The sequence below is a fragment of the Betta splendens genome, chromosome 3 (assembly GCF_900634795.4).
Source record: "Betta splendens chromosome 3, fBetSpl5.4, whole genome shotgun sequence".
Taxonomy (NCBI): domain Eukaryota; kingdom Metazoa; phylum Chordata; class Actinopteri; order Anabantiformes; family Osphronemidae; genus Betta; species Betta splendens.
The window spans coordinates 2,196,076-2,219,375 of record NC_040883.2 but is presented as its reverse complement, the minus strand read 5'-3'; the positions used below and the strand labels follow the sequence as shown (position 1 = coordinate 2,219,375).

The following is a 23,300-nucleotide window of genomic DNA, read 5'->3' as shown; positions in this document are numbered from 1 at the left end:
GATCCTTCACTTCTCTGCAACAATAGGTTTTTTCAATGACACACATAGTTGAAGCTCAGCTTGGCCTCCTGTGAAGGAGCCTCCGTTTGCGTCTAGTTGAGTTCTGAGTCTATTCTCTTCATTCTGCAGCGTGCATCAGGTGCGTTGCCTTCATCGTCCGTGTTTCGTGACCGCTGAGGTGACATGAACGCGTCTGGGACGAGAGCAGGCCTCTCCAGCTGTGTGCCGGCTGTATCTTTCTAAGACGTTCACGTTGCCAAACTTGAACCCAGAGACGTTTCTAGGGCGAAATGAGCTCATGCCTCAAACGTCTTCTCTTCCAGTTGCTGGTGTTTAATACGCTGTGTATTCCCTGACCTCCTCTACGCTTGGCTTAGTTCTTCTTCAGGGTCCCAGTTAGGATTAGTGAGAATGATGCAGTGCTTCCTGTATGGACAGACGGGAGGAGCGCGTCCACCGGCCTCCACGCCTCTTATTCACAGCGCTGGCACGTCCACGATGCCTGCAGACACTGTGCAAATCAAACGGAGGAGGTTATTGTTCCCATTTGATGGGTGTTTCCTGGAGGTGATGCTGCTTTGTTGCTCCCGTGCTGGTAAACAGTGTGCACTACCACAAGCCTAAATCCCCCCTCCCCATTAGTTAAGCAGCGAGCCGACCATCTGTTCCAGGCGCCGGGCCCAAACTCTGCTCCACGCACTCTGTCCTGGTTCCAGCAGCCGTGAGACGCGCACATTCATCACGCTCGTACCTGCGATAGGCTCTGTTTGAGGTGGGAAAGGTGAAGTGTGTGTTTTCTTTGTGTCATGTGGGTGTGTGTCTGTACTTGGAAAGGGGAGAGGCCCGTGAGAGGCGCATGTGTTTGTGTGGCACATTTCTATCAAAGTTGCTGAGGAGACACATGGCATGAGAGGTTGGATGTGGGGAGGCAGGAAATGACCCAGCAGGGGTGCCGCATTGTATCATTTCCCTGCTGGAGTCCTTTGTACTTCACTCTGTGCACCGACTATATGCGTCCCTGTTCCATTTCCTGTTTTCACTTTTTTTCTACGGGGGGGTCATGGTGTTTATGCTGGTTCAGAGTAGGTGAGGCTCACGGTCCATTTTTCCTCTCTGCACATACTGATAGTGGAGACTGACACCTGGTTCGTCATTACTGCCAATAACTCCGACGTGACTTTCCTCTGAAAAGGTTTAAAAGTTAATCACACAAGTCCTGTTGATTTACTCCTGCCTGCCTATTGTTAATTATAGGATATTGTGTTAAAGTCCATTGCAGGATTTATTTAACTCCATTTTTAACTCCTTTTCCATTAATTCCTATGTCAACGTACAGCGTTTGTAATCTTGCGCATCCTCACCGACTTTGAAGGAAAGTTCCACTTTTCTTGCAGCATAGACCCAGTTTTTGTAGATCAGTATGATGCGTCTACAATCCTCTTTCATCTGAATGAAAAAGCCACCGATGATGGTAACATCTGACGTTAGTCGACTACAAGTGGGAAGTCAACATAAAGATGATTTACAGCATGTTGCTGCTATGCTTTGAACATTTCACACAGATCGAACTCGAGATTGTATAGAACCCCTAGTCTGGAAGCGACACGGGTGCGCTGTCTAATACAAAGGAGGCTCGATGTCAGGTCGTCAAATGCTGATTGTTCACTGACTCTGTGTAATACGTTTACAGCTCAAAGCATCACACAGTGTTCACATCAGAAGTTGTGGAGGATCACGTGGTCTAGATCGTGACCTCTCAGCTTTAGGTTCACTGCTTCATTCAAGTATTTGTGCTACAGGTCTGTTCCAAAATGTAACAAAGGCAGCATAGAGCGGCCCTTAACACATCCCTCTCTGTGTTCGTGGCCTCCACTCGCCCCATGATGTCTCTCCACTGTCTTAAAAAGAGGACTCGTCAATGACATGATTGTTGAATCAGTGGGGAGGATGGCAGCTGCCGCTTCGGCCGGGTGGAGGCGCGTGCGTGCGTGCGTGCGTGCGGTAATGATAATCCTGCAGATGCAGATCCCCGTTTTCCTTCGGCCTCTATGAGCGTGCATGTGGAGCTGTGAAGCAATGTGGTCCCTCGGGGGATTACGTAACGCTGCTTGACATCTTTATTTCCTAATCTGGCAGATTATGGAGGGTTAGTGGTAGTAACGCGTGGACTCATATGTTTAATTAGACAGCGTCCAGCTTTGGGAGTTTCATGCTGCTAAATGGAGGCATTCATTGTGCATTGAACACACGCTGCCCTTTAGACACATTGTGGTGTGTGACCTTCTCGTCCTTCTCTTTTCCAGTGGTAATGTCTTGAACTGGGGGCCGGCCCAGCCCAGCAGAGGACGTGCAGTAGCAGGCGGCTGCTGATGGGAACTCCTTCTCCACCATGAGTATTCGTGGCGGCGTCGGCGGCGTGGGCACGCTGGGTCGGCGACAGCGCTTCGAGAACTCGGAGGTCACGGTGAGGATCTACCCGGGCGCGTTGGCCGAGGGCTCCATCTACTGCCCGATCAGCGCTCACAAGACCACCACAGCCGCCGAGGCCATCGAGCGCGTCATCGAGCGGCTGCGGCTCGACCGCACCAAGTGCTACGTCCTCGCCGAGGTGAAGGAGTTCGGCGGCGAAGAATGGATCCTCAACCCCAGCGACTGCCCGGTGCAGAGGATGATGCTGTGGCCCCGCGTGGCCCTGGAGCACAGGCCCGTGTCGGGCGGCGAGGATTACCGCTTCCTCCTCAGGCAGAAGAACCTGGACGGCTCCATCCACTACGGCGGCAGCCTCCAGATGTGGCTGCAGGTGACGGACGAGCGACGGCGCATGGTGGAGCGCGGGCTGCTGCCACAGCCCGACCCCCGGGGCGACGTCGCCGACCTGTGCTGCCTCCCTGAGCTCAACGAGCGCTCGCTGCTGGACAACCTGCGCTCGCGCTTCCGGCAGGAGAAGATCTACACTTACGTTGGGAGCATCCTGATCGTCATTAACCCCTTCAAGTTCCTGCCCATCTACAATCCCAAGTATGTGAAGATGTATGATAATCATATGCTGGGGAACCTGGAGCCACACATCTACGCGGTGGCCGATGTGGCGTATCACGCCATGCTGCAGCGACAGAGCAACCAGTGCATCGTTATATCTGGAGAGAGCGGCTCCGGGAAGACACAGAGCACCAACTTCCTCATCCATCATCTCACCGCTCTCAGCCAGAAGGGGTTTGCCAGCGGCGTGGAGCAGATCATCCTGGGGGCAGGACCCGTCCTGGAGGTGAGCACCAACTCCACAAACCTTTACTTACTGTGCGTTGCACTAGCGTGACGCTAGGAAGGTGACGACTCGGACCCGACTCTGGGCCAAACAGGCTCATTCTGCACTCGTCTGCTGAGGCATGATTCAGGCGAGGGGGTCGAAGACCATCGCTTCCTGCTCCACGCTGTGTGTGATTTAAGTTTGCTACGTCAGAGGCCAGTTTTGGATAGGCAGGTTATGGCAGGTAACGTGCAGGTATGTGGGCGTGATGTGTGTTTTCCATCCCGTGTTCATAGATTCTAAGGTTTCGTGTAAATGCTGTTGCCCTTCACATGGTTCCTACAGCATGAGCTCCAGTCTGAGCGCCGGCGGTCGATCGTTCGAAAGCAGCGACTCGTTTTTCTGATCATCGTCACTCTGTGCGTGATGGATCGTATGATCTGGCCATCATGGAGACCCAGACAGAGCTTGGAAGGGACCCGCTTGTTTTCACACCAGTCAACGCATTCCTGTCATATTCTGTTTCCTTTTCAGAGACCTGTCACTCTATTGCACATAGGTCCAGGCGCTTTGACGAGTTTGCCACTGCATGAAATGTTCCCCTTTGTCTCCAGCATGAACTGAATGCCTGCAGATTACAAAACCCTCCTCGCCTGTATGCACAGCGCTGCATTTAACGGCAGGAAGGCAAACAGTGTACGCAGGCTGCATGCCGTCCACAGGTATGCTTCATAGAGTGGTCACATCACCTGACGCAGTGTTTACGCAGCCCAGACAAAGAACACGGCAGAGCTGCTGACACGCACACGTCCTGTGGACTTCCTTCATCAGTCAGCTCTGGTTATGGATGCGAGTCGTTCACGGTGCGGGTTTCGTTCGTCTGTCGCAGTCTGAGGTGTCATTCTATGAGGCCAAGTCCAAGGGGAACCAGCGAGACGGCGACATGTGAACGCTGCGTTTTATTACCCTCTGTTTAGCAAACACGGTTCTGAGGAATGCCATTTATTGGTGTGTGCCTGCGGGTTAATGTGTAAGCAGAGTGGGTTAATCCACAGCACAGCGGCATGAGAGAGGCGCTCTGGGTGCAGAGGAGCAGCCTTTAATTGTTTGTACAGTGAGATTGTGTATCTGCTGGCTGCTGATCGATGCCAAGCGTGAAGCTGAGAGGGAGGGTCGGCAGCGAGCGCTACCGTGCCTGGCAGGACGACTTCATCGCTGTGGAGTCTTCATTCAGGGAAGAAAACAGAAATCGTGTATTTAGTGCAGTTTGATGAAGTTCAGTGACCACAGAACACAACGTCTGAATTAATGATCACTTGTTAAACTGAAGCAGGGAAGTGAGAGTGGACCCGTAGTCGAACCCTCCAGAGTCAGTGAACAGTCAGTGTTTACATATTTGTGAGCCAGAGGTTTGCAGGCATAAACATGCAGCTGGCGCTGGCTTTATGACACTTATCTGCTTCAACTCTGGAATTGAATTACTTTTCCACATTTCTGGATGAGTCTTGACAAGACGCCAACTGTAAAAAAAACTGAAGAGGTGTGAGTTGTGCAAACGGCTTAGATCAGCGTCTGAAGTGGGAAGCGGCTGCCAGCGCTGTTCAGAGTCACTGCTCGCATGACGGGGTGAGAGCCGGCACACGGTGGGCTGACGGTCACAGGGCCAACGAGGCCCGAGGCCTGTGGTCATGAACCGACGAGGCCCCCGACGAGGCCCCCGACGAGGGCCCCGACGAGGGCCCCGACGAGGCCCCCGACGAGGCCCCCGACGAGGCCCCCGACGAGGCCCCCGACGAGGGCCCCGACGAGGGCCCCGACGAGGCCCCCGACGAGGGCCCCGACGAGGGCCCCGACGAGGGCCGCCACTCAATTAGCTTGAATTAATAAAACTCAGCTCGTCGCCGCTGACACCAGCGCTGCCTTTGAGCTGCCTGTGAGTCTGACTCCGCTGCAGCTCGTAGAGCAGCGCAGGCATACGTGGAATACGACGCATTCTTCACCTGAAGCTGCTTCAGCTCTTATCTGTCGTCTGCCATTCCTGTCGTGGTTCAACGTTGGTTCCTGATAGGATTCACGCTGGGCCTTGAATTGCTTCACACTGACGCAGGAATTGACATTTTCACATTGTTTCCTTGTGCAGATCGTTCGTGGCATCATGTTGGGCTTCGTTCCATGACGCTGCTGCAGTAGAGCGAATGCTGTTTTTCCAGCCTGTGGCAGGAACACACAGCTGATTTAGGAGACTGACCAAAATGGTCTGAGTTCTGGATGCTCTGGAGGTGGAGCGTTGGCGCGCTCACTTATTTTGTGCGCAGCTTTCTTGTAATAGCTGGTGATTAGTGAGTAACTACCAGCCAGGCGTCGGATCCAGATGTCAGACTCTCAGGACTTTGGCTTTTCAGGTGGTTTCCTGACACATAATGATTGAAGACAGGCTGAGTGAGTAATCCAAGGCGATGCAGTCTTATCTTCGTCATCTTCCTCATCATCATCATCATCATCATCATCATGGTGGCAGAGAGCCCAAACATCACTGCAGTGATGTGCAGTGGAAGCAGAGGTGAATGATCTGCGTACCTGCAGACGTTTCCGGGCCTGTTGAGCTCGTGTTCCCAACCAACAGGATCACTGAGTTAACCCAGGTTCCTCCACGGGTACCTCACTGCTCACACACACACTTAACACCATCTCCCCAGAGCCCCCACTAATACTGAGCAGGATTAGTGTGCGTGGGTGGGGTCAAGTGAGATTTACTGAGCCTGGAAAGCGTTGTTTTGCTCATGCATGGGAGCTGCTGGTGCTCGGCTCAGCCCACTGGTACCGGCCCACTGGTACCGGCCCACGGGTACCGGCCCACTGGTACCGGCCCACGGGTACCGGCCCACGGGTACCGGCCCACGGGCTGCAGTCTCTGCTTAAGTGATGTGCAGTCGCCTCTGAGCAGGAACCTCCTCACGCAGTGAGCGCCGAGCCGGCGGCGGCCGGTGGTGGAGCGAACGCGGCTCCTCCCTCTGGTACCAGGATGGAAAGTCCGGTCGTCGCCCGTGCTCCTCCTTAGTTCAGTTATAGTGAATGTCAGTGGGATTTCACTTAAATGACTCAACGCTCGTCCTGCTGCTCTGCGTTTCGGTCTGTGGACGTTTATATTCTTACATCATGTTGTGTTTGTGTTGAAATGTGATAGCAGTGTTTTGTCCCGCTGAGATCCAGCACACGTGTTTAATGATTCTGCTGCCTTTGATTGTGTGTTGAGTATACACTAATAAAGATTAGATTACCTGAGCAGTTCGGGGCTTATTTTCCTTAGCTCATCCAAACCAGCGTTTGCTTCCTCTCCGTTGAATCCTCATCATCCTGACTTGACTCTGACCCACAGACACGAGTGAGTCATGTGGAAAACGCTCGTCAAACTGAGCCCAATGAAGCGGTAAACGCCTCCACAAATACATTTTTAATGGTGTATAAGTGAAAGTTTGGTCAAATCATATCAGAAGTGCTTTGCTCAGATTGAAGACACGATACCCATGAAACAAGAGTTCCAGCCGCTGCTTCGCTCCACCTTTCACTCTTGTTTCACTCACTCAAGTTTTGTACATGAGCACTGAGTGTAACATGGGCATAGATACGTTTCTAGCTGTATCAAGCATCTGTACAAAAACTGTATTACTGTTGCATTCTTCTCACCCTGACTGTAAGAGCTTGAGGTCAGAGGTCACGGGGGACATTGGACGAATCTGCGTTGTTCTCAGAGGGTGATGTCTCAGCTGAGTGAACATGAAGGAAGCAGCGTTATCTACATGCAGCTTTCTCCCAGGACCCGGGGCCTCGTCTGCCGCTGACGCCTGTCATCGCCCTGTTTCTGTCCGTCCTCAGCAGCACAGGCTCCTTCTCATGAGTCTGCAGGTGCCTTGTCCTCGTCTCGCACACCACAGCTGCTACAGACACGGCTTTCTTCCATGTAAAGGCCATGGTGCCAGCGCCCGGTGTGCCGCTGTGTGTGTGTGGGGGGGGGGGGTGAAGGCTCAGCTCTGTACGACCACCTGTTGAAGGACCGCCTCCACCTGCAGGCGGCTGCAGCCTCCCGTCCCTCTCATTCTGTGAAGCGGCTGATGTTGAAATCCCTCGCTCATGTCACCTGCCCGTCTTATCGCTCAGAACAGGTTCCACTGCAGGTTTTTAGTGTTTCTGCAGACATCGATCGGGCAGACAGCAACATGTGACCTTGGAGGGAGATTTGTTGAAAGCAAGTGTGTCAAGTCTCAGCAGGGTCCGTTACGTGGACGCTTGCAGAGGCCTCCTGGCAGGTGACCTGCTGAAGGTTCTGTGTGTTTGTGGTCATGGTGCGCTTCCCCGATATCCACATGTGATGTAATGCAACCTTGTGGGAAAGCGGACACATCTGGAAGGCAGCAGAGGAGACGAGGGGCGTCACCCTGGGGCCGTTGGCTGTGGAAACGTCCTCCCACTCAGCCTCGTGCTGCAGAGGGTCTGGCTCTGTGCTGGTTTGTTTTGCACAGAGAGTTCGATGAATTCATTTGTCTGAGCAGCGGGTGGTTCCTGCAGAAATGGAGCGATACGGTTTAAAACTGCAGCAGGTGAAGCGATCAGATTATCTGCTCCGCCATAACTACAGTCGCTGCACGGCCCATCCCACCGACGCCGTACCGGACTGAATGCAGCTCTGACTCATTGACTCTTACATGTGTTCTCTTGCATCGTAAAGCTTTTAACAACCAACTAATTTCAGGCTGAACTCAGTAACGGACTGTGACTGAAAACAGCTCCTTTGCTTCAGGCTGCTTCTCCTTCAGGGAAACTCAAACAGGCCTCGAATGAAAAATCCTGTGTCACCGGCTGAATAGTCCACACACCCGCGCACAGAGTAAACAATGTGCATAGATTAACCACACAGTGACCCAGTGGTCAAACGTGGGCGTGTGGGTGTCGTTAGGATCCAGTGGATCCAGCTCTAACACACCTGTGTGGATCCACACAGGGCTGTTTGTCTCTGTTTGTGGCTGTAATTGGATTGACCTCCTTTGTGGCTCGGCTTTAGCGTAGTGGCCGTGTTCAGCCCGCACGCACACGCACGCACACACACAAACACACACACACACACCTCGTGTGACCTACATATGGGCGTGGCGCTGATAAGACCACCTGTTCCCTCTTTAACGTGACCCGGGCGCTGCACAGATCACAGCCCACACGCTGGAGTCTGGGCCGGGTCTCACGTCCTGCGGGTTCTGACTCCTGCCGGGTTCTGGATGCTCAGACGCAGGAGTTGTGTTTTCATCAAGACTTTGTCTCCATTACCTGCTGTGTAACACGACCTTCACGCACCAACGGCAGGATCGTGGTTTAAATATTCCAGTCCGGTGTCGCTTTTTGTTTCTGATTCCCCTCCAAACTCCAGCAGAACCTGTTTTACTCCCGAACACGCAATGGATCCGTCTCGTTTTTCACCGGAGCTGTTTGTCGGCGCTCGGCTCGCTGTGTTAACCTGAGAAACTGGGAAATCTGCGGTTCTGCCCAGAGCAGATCTGTAATAACAATTAGCCGCAGCGCTGCACTGTTGCTTTAATGCAACTGTTTGCTTACGAATACTTGAAGAGGCCGAGGTTTATGTTTCCGCGGATGACTGATCCTCCGGCCGACGCTTTGGAGCTTGTTGCCGTTTTTCCTGAGTTCATCTGAGGAGCACCGGACCGTGGGCGGCTCCGCTCACTTTCCCAGAGTGTGTCGAGTGTGGAGTCGCTTTCTCTTAAAGGGCGAGTGCAGATGGTAAAGCAGCCTTGGACGGAATCGTAGCTAATAAACTCTAGGCTGAGTTCTGGTGTCTCTGATCCTCCTGCACCGGGTCCAGTGCAGTGATGATGAGCCTGCGATGCCTCCACCTCCACCAAGCGACAACCGTGCCCACGCCCTGCGTGGAGCCTGTGTGGAGAGGCCGGTGCTTTGTGACCTACGAAGGTCCGGTCCAACCCTCACGCTCAGTCCAGACCCGACACCGGAGCATTTGGGCCTTTATCTGCTTCACTCAGGAGACGCCTGCTTGGTGCCGGGGATAATTAAAGCAATGACTCAAAGTTGAGTAAACTGGAGCAGTTTGAGTTGTACCTCTCCGTCATTGCAGGTTTTGTTTACTGCAGCTTTAGACGTATTCTTCTTCTTCTTCTTCTTCTTCCACTTCACACGCAGCGCGGTGCCATGTTATCCAAACCACCTGCCAGCGCTGAGAAATAGCTTATTGACACAGGCTTCTGGAATGAGTGGGTTTAGTGTTTGTTCTAAAAGATAGGCCTGTTTTCCTAATGGCTGAGCACATTTACTTAGCGCATGTCAAACAGATCCTATACAGGGAGGCAAATTGACTCGGGTCACTCAACCTCCGTCATCATCAAAGCTCCGCGCTGACTGGAATTTCACCAAATCTGCCTCAGAACTTGTGCAGCTGCTTTTCTGAGGTTGGCTTTTACAGCGTCGCCGACGCCGCCTTCGTGGTGCGTCTTGGTTTTGCCGTCGGTGTGCGTCACGCTCTCATCCGTTGGCGTGAGAGCTCTTTGCCCCGTTTCCTCCCAGCGCCTCATGTTTAACGTGCAGCGGCGAGAAATCCCAGCCACTGCCCGTGTGGGTTTGGACGGCGCATGAAATGCCTGCTGTGAGCGCGGGCCGGGGCGCGGGCCGGAGCGCGGGCCGGAGCCGGCGGCGCCCACTCCTCATTGAGCCCAGCGTAGGTTCACGTGTCGGAAGCGCCCAGTTAAAACAGGCAACGCTTTCCCAGCTTCAGCTCCAGCTCCAGCGACGTTGTCTCCACCCGGCCATTAAAGCAAACACGCTGAGCGAGGAGGGCGTGGATGGGGATGGGGGGGGCTGCCAAAGGATTACACTCTGGAAGCCATTACATCATCTCAGCGCGGAAGCTGTAAATCTCAGCGTTGGCCAATAAAACCCCGTTTAATGCCAGAAACTGTCTGCGTTATCATAAACAAACCTCTCCTACCTCTGGTTTGTACCTTTGACTTGGAGCATTGATCACTGCTAGTATCAGTTGTGTGAAAACACATGCTCTGCATCTTCATGGGCGCGTCCCACTGAATGAGCGGGGACCCGCTGGGTTTTGGTGGTTGATGCTCGGCTGCTGAACCTGCCTCTGTGTATTTATTGCTTTGCCTCTGACCTTCCAGGCTGCACGTCGTGCTCTGCTTGGCCTTGTGCTCGGACCACGCCCGTGTCTGCGGTGCTGCATTGTGCTGGCAGCGCTCCAGACTCTGCAGCGGATCGATAAGCGCTGGGCGTCCGCCAGCGGAGGCGCTCGCTGCGCTGGAATCCGCTGGAATCCGCTGCGTCGCTGCTTTTAGGCTCACGCTCCTGTTCCCCAGGTTCCGCCTCGTACGCGGTTCTCCGGCCAGTCTGATATTGGACCCGACAGTCGGTTCTTGTTCGCCTGTCCGGTGACTCACGGCGCTGAACCGAGCCTGTGGGCTGAGTGGAAGGAATGACGGCATGTGTGGCTCTTCCTCCGCTGTTCGGTTAAAGCAAGGACGTCTGCAGCTGGTTAATGGTCCCGTCCTAATGAGCCCCAATGACCACAAGCAAAGCGAGGACGGAGGAGGACGCGCGTGGTCGCGGAGCGCTGTAATTTAGAACAACTGCTGCCCCCCCCCCCGTTAATCATGACATTAGGGGCTTGCGTTGGTGTGCACATGCATCGGCCCAGCTGCCTTTCAGTCAGTGACTCATGGGAAGACAGCTCCTACAGCTTCCACAGATTCCTCACTGCATCCAGTAAATCATGGAGATACTGAATTCAATGATGCAGTGCAACATTTGCGATAAGAAACAGTCACAATATTCTACTGGTCACTGTTCTTTCTGCCCCTCCTCACTTTTCATCCCTTTCTGTGCCTCTCATTTACCTCATTACCTCAAACACTGACCCATTGTTCGGCCCAGAATGTGCTGCTAACGTTGGTTCTGTATTAGAATCTGGGCCTGTTTGACCACATTAAGGCCTTTCTTATGCTGATGCTCCTTTTCTCACTGATACTTTTATGTGACAGTGGGTCAAAGTTCAGTCGAGGAGGAAGCTTTTTTCCACATTGTCACATGGCAGAAAAAGACAGAATAATGCTGCGAATGCAGAAGAACAAAGCGAACACTGTGTGGCACTGTGAGAAATGACATTGCGTCAAAGGCATCTCGGCAATGTTTGAAATAAATCCTGTAAGGTAGCAGAGTTCTGCAGAAAGGAAGAGAAGGTAGTAACTCATCTCTGCTCGTGACAGAAAACGAGCCTCAACCAGTTTCTGGAGAAATGCGAAAACTTTTCATAATGTTTGCAGACATTTGTGAAGCAGCTGAAACTGCTACAGTACGTTTCAATGATGACAATGAAAAAAGCCGTAAAACCTCTACAGGACTGTGAGCTCCTGCCGCTAAAGTTGAGCCTCTGTCTGTGCAGCACTGGTTCTTCTCTTCACACACTAATGGAATGCAATAAGCACACACTCCTTTAGCCTCTCAGCACTTTGCTGTCTGTACAGGAGCTTTGAGCGTCTAGAGTCGAAGCAGCAGATTGCCTTCAATTAATGCCCTGTAGAAAATTAAGCGTCCGGTGTTTTTCCTGTTCAGGACTTTTCTTTTGTCTTGTCTTGTTTTGTTTTTCCACCCCAGACATATTCTACTGTTTAGACGGACACGTGACCTGATAACCACGGTTATAGGCCGCTGTGTTTGCATTTAGTTCCTCGGTCCTGGTGATATTTAGGCCGATCGTCCTGCGTTGATAAGTGACAGAAGCGGGAAGTCTGTGGGAAGTCTGTGGGAAGTCTGTGGGAAGTCTGTGGGAAGTCTGTGGGAAGTCTGTGGGAAGCGCTGCTGGAAGAGGAAGTGACGAAGCTGACGTGGAGCCGGTCTCCAACGCAGGCCCTGCGTCTCCAGGCGTCTCACCTGCAGGCTGAGCTGTTCCTGCGGTCCTTGGCGTCTGACCTCTGGCCAGTCTCTTATTATGCAGCATGTAGTATTAATGCACCGCGTGGCCGTGCGTCACTGGGACGAACTGGTTCCAGTGCGCTGAACGTTTCCCTGTGCCCGTGAAGATCCTAAATCACCGACGCAGCCTGTGTCTGTGTCTGTGTCTGCGAAGCAGCTGCTGACTGTGATTACAGCAAACGGCTGAACACATTCAATACTGGAGCTCAGCTTTCCTTCAAGATTCACCCGTGGTCCTTTTTATTTCTAAATGGCCAGAATTAGTTGACGCTTTCTGTCCAAAAGGCCTGTGTGACTGGAATGGGCCTCTTCTCATTCTAGGAGCTTTGTTACATGAGACGCATCTCTTCCCGATATCCTCGGCCTCCTGGAGATTATTTTTACACAGTGTTGTCTTTCATCTCCATCTCTGTGACTAATCTTCGCTTCCTTCGAACAGAGTCAGGAGGACTGATTGAGCCAAATACTTGAGGCAACCACCGCCGCGATCAAAAGGCCTCTGCTTCTTCTCGTCAGGTTTTTCTTGTTTACTTGCGCATTGTTCTTTCCGTCTGTCGCACACATTCAGTTGCAGACTAATAATCACCAGAGGTTTTCATTCCCACATTTTAGGAAATAAGTGTATTAGCTTTCTGGAGGACAGAAGATGGATGTAATTGGACCTTAAAATAGATTTAAAGAGACATTTACATCAGCATAACCACACTTGCAGTTTATCATTTATTAATAAGTGTCAGAGCTCCAGCACTTCCTGGACTTTTCCTGGATTCTCTTTCCAGAGGTCACAAACCTGTCAAGCTTGACATCTGTATGCAAATTCAACTGTTACATCACGTTTGGTCCCAATGGAGTCTGAGCTGTGGGAAAAGGCTCCTCTGACGATGGGCTCAGCATGTTACAGAATGCTCACCTATTCATGAATCAGCTGGTTGGTTCCATTTGCAGGACGACACCGCAGCATTAGAGGACTTTTACAGTCGTAGCATTTTTTCCATTATGTTTGACGTGAGCAGTTGAGCCTGTAACTACTGCTGCTGCTGCACAGAGCGGCCGCTGCCAGAGCCCACATCCCACTGACTGGAGGTCCCACTGTGCTTAAACAACCACAGTGGCCACAGTCCACTGTGACCACTGTGACCCAAGGTGAGCCTTGTAACCGGTCCGGTCCGGTCCGGAGAACACCGTGCGCCGCTGTGACTGGGCACGCTGGCTCACGCGTTCTCCTCCTCATTGATTTCCTGTCCACGTTCTGCGGTGGCTGAATCAGCCTGCTGAAGAAGCTGGGAAGCACAACGCGGTGCCTCTCGGAGGAGCCGATGAGTCACAGGCCATAATCTGCTGATGATGTAGCTGCTCAAAGTTGGGTGACACTTTCTGAGTCACTTTGAGGTCATTCGGTAGAAGAAATGCTTCAGTATTCAGCTAGAGTAACCTGACTAGGTGACTTCTATTCAGGAGTTCACATTCCATATGCTAAATAACCTTTTGAAAAGGGAACCTGGCTTACTTTTCTTGCAATGAGCTCATTCCTGCATTTTTATCCCCTGCGATGGCATAAAATCTGGATAAATCTCCTCAGACCACAGAGTTTAACACAGCTAAGGCCTTTCTCCATAGACTGGACTCATGGAAGGCCAACATCAGCCGTGTGGCTTCGTCCCGCTCCGAGCTCCTCTGGATGACTTTGACCGGGCCTGTAGTCAGACACACTGCACCCAGAACCTGCTGGCGCAGCCTCGAGCCTGTCGTTGGACTGCGTGGACTCGGCCTGTGGTCTGGAGCCAAGAACAATAACGTTGACCTGGAGTCGCGTCTGTGCAAACAGCTTCAGCGCTGGTGTCCCTTCGGGTCTGAAAGGGGCTGAAACCCCCTCGGATCCTCTTACGTCGCCCTGTGGGGATTTCATGATGAAACTGGACCCACATTACTCCAGAATATACAGCTAGCACACACAAACCCACTTGCATTGTGTGGGGGCTGGAAGTAGCACCAGTGTCTTCGGTCACGGTTGCTTAATACTTGCTTAATGTTTGTAAGAAGCGCCACTTATAACACGAGGCTCATTCGGTTGACAGACATGTTTTATGGGCTTTGATATGAAACCAGCCAAGTTTAGAGCGGAGACAAGCTGCCAGCTATAAAAACGTCTCCTTTCACTGTGTCTGTTTTACACAGACCAGGTGGATGAATGCGCAGCCTCCACATCCTGCTTCCTGAAACGTGGACTCGTCTGACTCCAGTTCCTCCACCTGTGTGTGAGCAGGTTGTTGTGACTCTCCAGCGCTGTTCTGGTGCTGATGGACGGTGAACTCGTCTGACCCGTGGTTCCTGCAGCGCAGAGCTCGGCCGGTCCACAGTCAGCGCTCCGTCCTCCTCTGGGATATTAGGCATTTTCAAACCCACATATCTGGAGGTCAAATATTTGTCGCTGTTCCTCCGTTTGACCTTGTGTTTGTCCAGACAGTGGAGCTGAGTGCGTTTTTCCACACCATCGGCCCACGTTCGCGATTCGTTCAGCTCTGAGTCATAAATGCAGAGTGAGGTCATTGAGACTGGCCGACCCTGTCTGAAATAACTGGGTCACAGCAGAGAGAAATGAAATAAGATGCTAAAAGCCAGAATTGTGACTTTCAGTCTGTGTGGAGCTGGGGGAGCCCAGATTTACCCTGGGGGGGTTCACTAGTGTCCATGCAGCCGTCTCCTCGTCGGCTCTGAGGTTTCTGGGCCCAGACGGAGGTGCAGCTCTTTGAACAGAGACATGAGAGCAAGAACATAAGGCGTGAGCAAAGAGTCAAAGTCTTTGACCTCTACAGGCACGGCCTTTGGCCTTTGTCCCTCAGTGACGGCTCATTCTGGTCTGGAGGTGTTGCTCCTCCTCACCTCCTGCACCGCCTCCTGTTTTTAGGGTGGATCAGTCTTTGTTCCTTGTGTTCATGGGTTTGACCGCTCTGATTCCTGTCTGTCTGAGGGATCAGGATGCAGCCTTGTTAAGACCCCAGGCTGACCTTTGCTCACACCCCCATTTGCGGAGTCTGTACCACAGGAGGAAGTGGCTGCTTGGTGAAGTAGTGGGCAGTAACCATGGCTGCTGGAGCCCCGCCGCTGAACTGGGGGCTCGCGCTCCACCGTGGATCAGCTGTAGCTGTAGCTTTGCTTTGGCCGCCGGCGTCTCCCGTTGGTATGTGGTGCTGGTGAAGGGTGGGGTCGGGAGGCCCGTTCCCATTGCACAGACGCAGGGACGGTGTCGGCTCGAAGTGATCCGCTGAGGAATTTGTTTACTTGTGGCCGAGCTACAAATAACTGGAGGGTTTAAATAGGGCGAAAAACGACTTCCCCTCCAGGCAGACGTACAACATCAACACGGCAGCGAGGGGAAATACTGGACGCTCTGAATAAAGCACCACCGCTACACATGTTCCACATGGATCCCATTACTCAGTGAGGAGCTTTTTTCCATCAGACCTGCTGGCCTGGCTTCTTCTGGCAATTTGTCTGACTCTGACTTAAATAGATCTTAAAGCATGTTATTAATCTGTCTCGGACTGACGCTGTTTGAAAGTATGTCGAAGGAAAAGCTCATTCTGTGCCATCAAGACTGACGGCGTTTCAGGAAAATGTTTGGCACGAGACCAAAGTCTCGTAGAGAAATTATTCACACCAGGACCTTGACTCAAACGTTTGACACTAACCTGTGTGTAAAATATACAACACGTCGCCTCCTATTATTGTGCGTGATTTGTTGTCATCCTGTCTTCTTCCTTGCAGGCTTTCGGGAACGCAAAGACCGCCCACAACAACAACTCCAGTCGCTTTGGCAAATTCATTCAGGTGAACTACCAGGAGAGCGGCACAGTGAGAGGGTGAGGACTCGCAGGTGCTTCTGACTTCCTCCAAAGGCCTGCGTTTTGAGGTTAATCGCTGGTTGGACTTTTTTGCAGAGCATATGTGGAGAAATATCTCCTGGAGAAGTCACGGCTGGTGTATCAGGAGCACAACGAGCGGTGAGCGCCCGAAACGAGATCACGATCTGAGAAATGCAAAACAAATGCAGATTTGGCCGACAGATGTTTTTACACACAGCTTCCTTTTTAAAACGCCACATGAAACATCACAAGGCTCCTGTAGCTCATCTTCTCTGGTGTGGTCTACTGTGTGGAGCACTGCTGATGACTGTCATATCTCCCAAATATGGATCATGAATAATCAACATCTTTAAAACCTTTAAAGTGGAGTTTGACTTCTGCCTGTTAATTTGAGTCATTAGGGCTGAGTCGTGACGGCGTCGGGCCGAGCGTCGGGCGGCGTGTGGAGGGTTCCTCCCTCCTGGGGAGGGCCCTGTGTCAGACACCTTTTATTGAGACGTACTGCTGCTGACTGCAGGCCCGTAAAATCCTCTGCGTGTGTGTTTTCCAGGAGGAACTTGGTGGTTTCCAGTAGCTGCTGTTGTGTTGCTGTTTTAACCGGCTACATACTGAATAAACGCGCGTCATTATTCCTCTCTCCTGTTATTTTTGTCCATTTCAGCAACTACCATGTGTTCTACTACCTGCTCGCTGGGGCGAGTGAAGACGAGCGGACGGCCTTTCACCTCAAGACGCCAGAAGAGTATCACTACCTCAGTCAGGTGGGGGCATCACACGCTCACCTGTGCTTTGTGTTTGACTGCTCATGACACACACACACACACACACACACACACACACACAGCCGGTGCTGAGGCCCCAGGAGGCCCAGCACAGTTCCATCTCTGTCCCAGAGTCTGGCAACAGGAAAGAGACGAGTCAGGCCACAGAGGAAGCGCATTCCTCTGCTGCTCTCCCTCAGCGCCTCGCATAAAGTCTGGACACTGTTATCACTGTTGTTTTTTATTTGTGTGTTTGTGTGTGTGTGCGCTCAGCTCTTCGTTCACCTTTGTCATCAGTGCACAATGCAATGCAGCAGTGACACATACGCACAGAAGTCTGCTTCATTTGTTCACGTTGGCAGAAAGAAGAGAGCTGGAAGCTGCTTCCATCCTAGTGACTGACACACACACACACACACACACACACACACACACACACACACTTCCCTGCACCTCCTGCTCTCTTACAGTTTTCTCGTCCTCGTGAGTCCGTTACTCTGTGTTGACTTACCTGAGACCTAAGAAACGGGCTTTGCATTAGTTAGAAATCCTTCCTGGATCCTGCTCTTCCTGCCCACACATCCAACATGACGGTCCCAAACCACACAAACCTACTGCTGTGGCTTATTGTACGTATGTGCTGTGCTTTGTGCCTGTTTACGTCACCATTAACCAGAAATCCCCATTAACCCGACCACAGTAGATTCTCCTCCGTACGTAGCTGTCACTAGATCCCGACCTTTTGGAAAAAGTTCATGTGACTGTTTAATCGCTATAAATGTCACTTTGCAACTTTACTGGGGGAAAATTCAAACCATTACTGCTAATAAACTGGATCCTTGTGTAATTCAATAATTACTCAGACACACAGAGGTTTAATACGTCTGCCTGTCTGCCAGTCGCTGACCTCATGCACAAATGGAGATCAGTGAATTGGAGGATATTTAAATAAATTCATGCTTTACACAGTGGTCAGCTGCACTGATAATGAAACTAATCATGTGTTTTACATTGCGGGTCTTTGTTCCATCCTTTGCTTTTGCTTTAATGACTAAATGTGTAAATGATGACATCATCATCGTGTCTCTGTGTGCATGCATCTCTCATCAGCGTTAAATGCCTGAATAACTATTTGATGATGTGTAGTCCAGGCATTGCTTGATTTTAACAGCACGTCTGTCCTCAGTTCTTGGATGCCTTTAACTGCGTGCGTGTTGTAATTGTTCAGGATGTGTCATTGGAATGCTGCCGTCTAACCTGCGTAACACCCACTCCTGTAAATTGTGCTTTAACATTTCCAGATGACAAAGACAAAGCACCATCAACACTGGGACAGTTACTATGAGAATGAAGCGGTCAGTATCTTTTCCCTTTGTGCTACAACCCAGCGGAGCCCTAGCAGCTCAGCCAGGCTTTCCTGCATTAGTCCACTCCCTGCCTCCTTTCCTCACTCACTTTATTGTGTTTTGATTTCTCACGGTTTGGTTTGAGTGGTCTTCTTCTTTTTTGCATTTTTTATCTTTTTGCTTCAGGGCCTCGCTACATTACAGAACGTGGGTAACTGGGCCTCGGGTGGCTTTTTCCGGTGGCATCACCAGTTTGCTCTGCTTCTGTTTCAGCTTTTACACAAGATATTCACGGTGTTTACATGTAGGAAACGGGCCTTGACTTCCAGGCTGCTGATGTCACACACTGGGTCTCAGTGACGCTGGGAAAGGAACATTTCAATTATAACCTGTATTTATTTCTACAATGACAGAAAAGTGTGCTATAAATACTACAAAGCCTCTAATGTGATCAGAGGAGCTGCTGGAACACATCACAAACAGGCTGCGGTGCTGCTGCTTTCACTCAGTCGATGGCGATGCTCAATGTCATTGTTTTTTTTAGACTAAGGATCCAAATACAGTTAAAAATAACAGCATGAGGTTGGATGACTCAGATTACTACAGTCTGTACAGTCTGAAACTGTAGAACCACAGGACGTTAACATGTGCTGTGTCACTTTTACTCGTTTTATTGTTCAGTCACGAGCTTCGTTCAGTAAACGTGGACTTTTGTGCTACGAGGATCACAAACACTTTTGGGAGTGTGTGAGTTTCTCCCACAGACTCGGAGCAGGAAGGAGGTTCGTGGTGTAAGTGTGACTCTCGTATTGGAGTGTTTGTCTTTGTGAGGCCTCGGTATGTGATAATTATGGCAGCCGTAGTGGAATGGGCCCATAAAGCAGAGAGCAGAGCTCACATTATGTCGGGTGGAAGCAGCGCGTTACGTCAGAGCTCAGGAGACGCTCTTCGTCTTGTCACACAGATTCCTGCCTGTTTAAGCACAGCTGGCTGATACTGTAAGTGATGTTATTTAATAGTGTTGGTAGTAGTACTGCACATTTGGTTCGATGAGAAGCCAGAGCTTCCCAGTAGATGAGCAGGACCTGTGCATGTGTTCGCTCCACACATCAGACTAAAGTGTTGCTGATGTGTTTGACCCCAGAGCTTCCTAATGACAGGTTAGTGTAGCAGGACTCATTCATTTCGCTGCTTCAGGCCGCTCTGCTGTTTTTAGTTTCAGCTACAAAATAAACTGCAGAGCTATTTTAAGCGTCGTTGCCAGACCCTGTGTAAACATGACGAACGCCGTGCATGTCAGCGGTCCTCAGCGTCCGTCTGTCGCCGTGATGATGCTCAGCGGCTGCTTCGTTCCCAGGACTGCTTCGCCGTGGAGGGAGAGGACCTGAAGCACGACTTCGAGAGGCTGCAGCTGGCGATGGAGATGGTCGGCTTCCTTCCTGCCACGCGCAAGCAGTGAGTGACACTAACGTGAAGCCGGTTCTGGCTGGCAGGAGTCTGGATCCACTCCACTTTGTGAAACCTGTTAAAAGCACTTTGTCACAGTCGCTGCTGCGTCACCCTGAACCTGACTGATGTCAAAGCAGCCAGTGTCACCTCTCAAATGCTTCCTGGGTTGTTGCTTAGGATCTTTTCCCTGCTGTCGGCCATCCTCCACCTGGGCAACATCCGCTACAAGAGGAAAGCCTACCGGGACGACTCCATAGACATCTGCAACCCAGAGGTGCTGCCTGTGGTGTCGGAGCTGCTGCAGGTACAAGCATGAGATCAGTAGAAGCACTGATCAGGTCAAAACACACTGCAAAAGTGATTGAGTCGCTGTCCTGTCGTGTGCTGTTAGTGTAAGTGAGTCACGTATGTGTGTCAAAATGACGTAGTAAAACTAAATGTGAGACCGACTTCAGTCTCTGGAGCCTGTGCTGGTTAATGAACACACAACACCCTGATGTTTGCATCATCAGCGGCAGTGATTTATTACAATGACATCTATTATAGCATGAAAGCAGCGACTCGTCTCCTCCAGAGCAGAGCCACGGGTCGTTGGGTGCAGACGCTGTGTTCAGTGATTCGCAGCCTGGCTTCATTCGTCATTATTCCATTTGTCACTTGGTCGGTCATGTTTGTCCAACAGCTCAAACCCTAAAATTAGCTGCTTTTCTGTCACCGCCAGGTCAAAGAAGAGATGTTGTTTGAAGCTCTGACGACTCGGAAGACGGTGACTGTGGGAGAGAAGCTGATAGTTCCCTACAAGCTCGCAGAGGTGAGACTGCAGCTGCAGGCGTGACCAGTGCTCAGTGGGACACAAAGATGAGCGATGAGCTCTGGGACGAAGGTTCCTCTAAATGTAAACCGAGCTCACACACATCAGGTTGGAACTGCCTCCTTTCATAGTGGAACTGGTCCTTTTACGCTGTCGCCAAACAAGCTGAGCTGTTGGACTGAAGCAGTTTGGGCTCGTTCGCCCACTCTAGCAGTCGTAGCTGCTCAGTCTGACACCATCATGTTTATGGGCAGCGTGCACCAGCACCGGGTCTCCTCCACACACACACACACACACACGAATGCACGACACACACACACACACACACACACACACACACGAATGCACGACACACACACGAATGCACGACACACACACACACAAATGCACGACACACACACACACACGCACACACGAATGCACCGACATACACACACACAGACCGGTGAAGGCGCTCTGAGAGGCCTGGAGATATGAGGATCCTGGCACAGGAGCCCACATTAAACCAATAGAGTAACATCATCATGTTTGTAGCTGCATCAACTGCTCATTGTTTTCACAGGAAAACGCATCTCAGCTGCGTTTCAGCACGAACGCTCCCAGAGGACGCTGACGTGTCGCACATCGACGCGCTACAAACTTCATAACGGCCTGTTGCATATCAGGCGTTTCGTATGAACAAACAGCGATTGTCGTGCTAGCAGCCTGGGTGGTCTGGCTACATATTTGCCTACAACAGTCACAACAGCCTCATTGCCTGTTAGCTGGAATCACACACTCGACAACCTCAAAGACACAGGTTCCTCCATCGCTGCTCGGAGTTATGAGGTCGTCGCTCGTGTTGTTTTAGGTTCAATTTCCTCTAAATAATGAAAGGCTTATTGGTCATTAGATGACACTATATATGGGCTAGAACATAATAAGAGTCCTGACTCATGGACGGCGCATTTGCTCCGAGGTGGCTATAAATATCCTGCTTAATTATTTGGAAACGAAGCGCTTCGGGAGCCGCTACACGCTTTGTTTTGTTTCTGAAGACCGCGACTCCACCGGCTGCTCCGAGGTCAAATCTTTCCAGCGGATGCAGGAATTAGAGCGCTCTTCTCAATAATTCGATGAGGAAGCGTTTATCGGATAATCTCTGCTTTTATGAGAGATCACGCAGCATTGACACAGCACATGCGCCGCTGCCTCGTCCAGGTTTTAGAGCAGAGGATGTGATTCATAGTGTGGACAAACTGGAAATGTTTGACCATGAAGCAGAAATGAGAAGAGCTGGACGTCTTTGCTGTGTTTTTTTGTTGTTTTTTTTTAACAGTTTTAAAAACTGGGTCACGTCTGTGTTTCACATTAACTTCTGTGTATAAATCTTTTCTATATTGATATGTGTTCTTGCGCTGGTTGCAGTGTTGCAACGGTTCACACACAGCAGAGGATGAATGTGGGTCGTCTTAAAGGGGAAACGTAAAGGGATTTGAACAGTGCGTCAATGCTTTGCAAAATCAAACAAAACAGCAAATGGGAGAAAAAAAGTAAATCAGAGTAAGAAACCATAATAATAGTAATAATAATGTGAGGTCATAAGTGACATATTTCGACATCAGCTTGTGGATTTGAACCAGAAGGCCTCTCTCCTAGCGAGGATCTGTGACGGCCTCCATTACTGCTGCTGTCCCGCACATCTGCTCACCTCTGCTCACATCTGCTCACCTCTGCTCACGCGTGAACCTGACTCTGTTTGTGCGCAGGCCGGGACGGTGCGTGACTCCATGGCCAAGTCTCTGTACAGCGCCCTGTTCGACTGGATCGTCTTCAGGATCAACCACGCGCTGCTCAACATCAGGGATCTGGAGGAGACCACCAAGGTACAGACTGGACCCGGCCGTGGGCCCGGTTCCATCATGAGCTGTAATGTCCGTCACCAGCTCGCTGCTCACACGTCCCGCACGCGTGCTCCTGGAATGTCAGGAATCCGTCCCTGCAGATAAGCATCGTGTTTGTCGTCCTCAGATCCTGTCCATCGGGGTGCTCGACATTTTCGGTTTTGAGGACTACGAGAACAACAGCTTCGAGCAGTTCTGTATCAACTTCGCCAACGAGCGTCTCCAGCACTACTTCAACCAGCACATCTTCAAGCTGGAGCAGGTGAGACCCCCGTGTGACACAGGCCGCTCCTGGTTCCGAACCAGGATTATTATTAGAACGGCTGCTGTTGTTGACGTGGAGGCTTTCATTCTTCGCCTGCGTCCGTTTCCAAGCCGTCACGTGTCACAGCATCAAGTACATGCACCACAGTGACACTGAAACAATGGGAATATTCATTGCGTTGCCCAACGGCGTTGGTCTGGATCTGCAGCGTGACCCGCTCCCTGTGACCACCCCGACTCGGGATCTATAGCTGCTTAAGTAAGCTGATTAACTTCAAAGGCCGCTCCCAGGTTGGATGAAAGCCGTTACCTTAAACATTGTGTTTACCGCGGCCTGTGAATTACGCCGCCGCGGCCTCTCAGGCAGCTGCTGCCAAAGCCTCTCTCATTTCGCCGCCGTAAAGGTGTCACGACTTGTCACTGCTGAGGATTTATGTCACAAGATGAGACTTGAAGGACCTGGTTGCGCTTGGAGGGAAAAGCCGTCACATCAGACCGTTACTTCAGAGCGACCACATGTCGCTGCAGGAAGCAAAAGGAAAAACACCTTCAGTTTGAACCTAAACGAGTTCACAAACAAAGAGCTTGATACATGTGTGATATCCCATAAACGCGTCCTTGGGAAATGAAGGCTGCAGAGTGTAGTACCTGCGTTCCCTCTGATGGCGTGTGCTGTTTGCGC

The 23,300-nt window shown here is 51.3% G+C and overlaps 1 protein-coding gene across 8 annotated transcripts in view; it reads left to right on the top strand.

The window, feature by feature from the left end:
- The window catches only part of myo9aa (myosin IXAa), a 49,448-nt gene that overhangs the window by 8,054 nt on the left and 18,094 nt on the right, over positions 1-23,300 (top strand). For 7 of the 8 annotated variants that reach the window (XM_029143727.3, XM_029143730.3, XM_041069942.2 and 4 more), the window contains exons 2-11: positions 2,304-3,265; positions 16,007-16,101; positions 16,180-16,242; positions 16,766-16,865; positions 18,167-18,220; positions 19,569-19,666; positions 19,838-19,964; positions 20,382-20,471; positions 22,220-22,336; positions 22,482-22,616. In XM_029143727.3, coding sequence (XP_028999560.1) covers positions 2,390-3,265; positions 16,007-16,101; positions 16,180-16,242; positions 16,766-16,865; positions 18,167-18,220; positions 19,569-19,666; positions 19,838-19,964; positions 20,382-20,471; positions 22,220-22,336; positions 22,482-22,616 — 1,755 coding nt within the window. In that variant the 5' untranslated portion in view covers positions 2,304-2,389. The remainder of the gene's footprint in view (positions 1-2,303; positions 3,266-16,006; positions 16,102-16,179; positions 16,243-16,765; positions 16,866-18,166; positions 18,221-19,568; positions 19,667-19,837; positions 19,965-20,381; positions 20,472-22,219; positions 22,337-22,481; positions 22,617-23,300) is intronic. The other variant, XM_029143729.3, reaches the window with a different exon arrangement.